Source organism: Malurus melanocephalus, unplaced genomic scaffold (assembly GCF_030028575.1).
Source record: "Malurus melanocephalus ecotype Western Australia unplaced genomic scaffold, MMel_1.1 scaffold_4865, whole genome shotgun sequence".
NCBI classification, from domain to species: Eukaryota; Metazoa; Chordata; class Aves; order Passeriformes; family Maluridae; genus Malurus; species Malurus melanocephalus.
This window is the reverse complement of record NW_026628096.1, coordinates 1-3236: the sequence shown is the minus strand read 5'-3', so window position 1 is coordinate 3236 and position 3236 is coordinate 1. Positions and strand designations below refer to the sequence as shown.

The window sequence follows — 3236 nt, the reverse complement described above, 5'->3', positions numbered from 1 at the left end:
CACTCCCTGCAGGACAGGCTGTAAGGCATTGCGTGCTTTGTGCCAGACGTGTTTAGCCATCAATTATTTCATGGTGCAGCTTCCAAAAAGCAAATCTTTGCATTGTTCTGGAATACACCCTCCTCCTTTCCCTTTTAATTCAAGCTTGCTACCGCACCCCATTCAAAATGAAATMGAAAATTCTATTTAGAAGCTGCAATAGAACCTCACAGAGAGGGTTGAAAGACTTGCCAAAGACTGTTTAGAACTTGCTGAATTGTTTCTCAGAGGCACCAGATCTCATTGCCCTGTTCTGCCCATGGCTGGAAATAAATACTGTCATGTTCTTTTATTTCCTTGCTTGCTGGAAATACCATCTTATATTCTTACTGCCTAGAAAAGTGGAGAAGTTTAATAACTAACATTAGAGTCTAATAACTAGATCACACAAGGATTCCTGCGAAGCAGAACTAAAAAAAATTTAAAACCCACCACAAAACAAAGTAGTTTAAAATGAGCATGTGTGGTGTGGAGCACYGAGTTCAGCTTGACTTCATCCTTCCTTTCACAGTGCTCAGTGAGCTGYGGCCTCGGAATCCAGAGAAGGAAACTTGCCTGCCAAAACCTAACAGCAAAGGGCCAAAATGTCACATTAAATGGATCAATGTGCAGTGGCCTGTCTCCTTCACTGCTTGTAAGGTCCTGTCAGGTGAATGCCTGCAACAGTAAGTATGTTCCTTTATCTGGGTCCTGGCTGCTTTGGAATGATTTGTTTGTAAAGAGAAATCTGTGCACACATTAATCCACTCATTCCCCTGTGTTATCACAGCATAGCTTGGCACGAACTGAGTGTCATAATTACTAGAGCTGCAATAAMAGGATTGTTTTTATTTTTATTTCTGCCACTCAGAAACAAAAATATGATCTCAAGAGGTACTTTTTTAATATATATTATGGGTACATACCTCTCATCCTCGTGGTACAATTTGATCTGATATTTCCTTTATCCTTTACACTATCCAAACTGGGGRAAAAAWAAAGTCTATAAATTTACTRTAAATTATAAAAGACATTAGAAAAGATAAGAATCCAAGGCTGTTACCTTGTCTTTTCCTGGTATTTTTGTATTACACTGGACATTTTGCTTAGCATGGTGGAATTCAAAACCTGAAACTCTCTGCCAGTGATAATTTTACATGTAATTTCTATCTCTCCTTGTAAAAATTAGAATCCCAGCTTCATTAGCTGGACGGGGAGGGGTGACAGTACAGACACTCTTCAAAAAATCTGATGTTTTATTATGTCTAGATAAGAAYCTTTTCAGAAAGGTTTTCTATAGAAATTGTGCAGTTTGGGCACAACTGGGTTATGCTACTGAGGGCAGTTCCACTAATGGTGTGTTTAACACTGATGGAAAAACCTCTCTGCCACAGACTATGTTTAATGGCACACATTAATTTAGAACAGGCAGTTCTAAGTTCCTGATGTCTAAACCTGTGAGCCCTTTCCTTTGTAAATGAGAGTATTTATTTGCAGCTTTGGGGAGCAGGGTGTTGAGAAGAAAGGAAAATAAAAAAGAGCTTTTAGTTTTGAGCTGGGGGAAAACCAAAAGCCTTTATCAATGGTTTTGATCACAGGTCAGAGATAGACATGTTTTGACTCAACTCAAAGTGAAGAAATAGCTACTTYATACATTTTGAAGCTTTGCTTTAAAAATTATTCACAAAACAAAATAAGAAATAGAATAATTACTGATTTATACATAATATGAAACTYCTTTTCCTGGCCTGCATTTCAGATTAACATGCCAAAATCCTGAGGTTCARAACTCCACTTAAATAAAGCCCTGTGGACTTTCAGGAATGTCCTTGGCATAAGGTTTAATAAAATATTTTGAGCTGCATATCTCTCTGAATTTAATTAATTGTGGATAGTTGAATGGCAGTGGAGCTGGTTTGCAATTGCTGCGCTCAGAGTGATGTTGATGTTACAGCCCCCAGCACGGTGACCCCATGGGGCAGATCAAAGTCCTGGAGAGAATCAGTGTCTGCCCCTCATTCCATGAGCCTCTGGAGCAGGAGCCTCCAGAACCCAGAGTCTCTGGAGCACCCTGGTCTTCATACCCAGCCTGCACAAAGCTTTGTGCTGTCATTGCCTGCTTTTGTCCATTTATCTGATCACTGCACTCAGCCTCTCGGAATTATGCCTTCTATCCTCCCTTCCCTTCCTGCTTTCTTGGCACCACATTGTCAGCAACTCATCTTTCAACCYGAAGAAATTACCCTCAGCCAGTGATTAGAGGGTGGCTTTGCCAGTTGCCTGTACTGTGTCTTCTCTGACTGTTTCTTTCACCTCCTGCATTGCTATCAGCTTGGCTTGACTCAGGCAACCAGCACAGCCAGCCAACAATTTAAATCACMGTCAAGGGGAGCCTTGCTTTTTGGACAGATTTTGTTTTATTTAGGTCATTCTGCACTCCACAGTGCTCAAATGTGGGGAAAGTGATAATGTGTTCACATTTTTTAATTCACTTTTCTCATTTCCATCATGCCTAGCCTTTCTGAGGCAGCAGTAGGAAATAAAGCCATAATAAGATCATATGTATGGAGCCATATAAAATACATGTATATGTACTTTCATATATGTGTGCACCATCTGTGTCCTCCACAGGTAAATGTTGCCTGTACCCTTTTATTGTTAGGAGCTTTGRGGAAGAAGCAATAGAATTCTTGGCTGAAGCAAGGGAATGTTATGGTTTCATGTTGTTCATCTTCCTGCATCTCAGATAAAAGCTCTGTGCGTTGCAGTCAGGAAAAGCTCTTTCTGTGAAAAGCAGATTTTGTAAGCACGACTGCCAACGACGAGATGCTTTTCAGCACTCTGTTTTCTTGCAGAGATCAAGCCCAAGCTTCCAGCGAAGTTTTCTGCRCAGGGCCCTCAGATTGTGGGCGTTCAGCGAGTCTACATTCAGACGAGGCCCGAGAAGCGGATCAACCTGACCGTGGGGAGCCGGGCATACCTGCTACCCCAAACGTCCGTGGTCATCAAGTGCCCCGTGCGAAGGTTCCAGAAGTCGCTGATCCGCTGGGAGAAGGACGGGCGGCGCTTGCAGCCCTCCAAACGGCTCGGCATCACCAAGTCGGGCTCGCTGAAGATCCACTGCCTGCAGCCCGCGGACATCGGCCTGTACCGCTGTGTGGCGGGGGCTGCGCGTGAAACCTTCGTGCTGAAACTCATCGGAGCGGATAACCGGCTCA

The 3236-nt window shown here is 42.8% G+C and overlaps 1 protein-coding gene across 1 annotated transcript; it reads left to right on the top strand.

Annotated features, from left to right (window-relative positions):
- Positions 1-554: 554 nt before the first annotated feature.
- LOC130588412 (ADAMTS-like protein 3) lies at positions 555-3220 on the top strand (the record flags this gene model as incomplete). Its single annotated transcript, XM_057389337.1, has 2 exons — positions 555-704; positions 2874-3220. Coding segments are annotated over exons 1-2 (408 nt in total), but the record flags the coding sequence as incomplete, so codon positions are not given.
- Between the last annotated feature and the right edge of the window lie 16 nt (positions 3221-3236).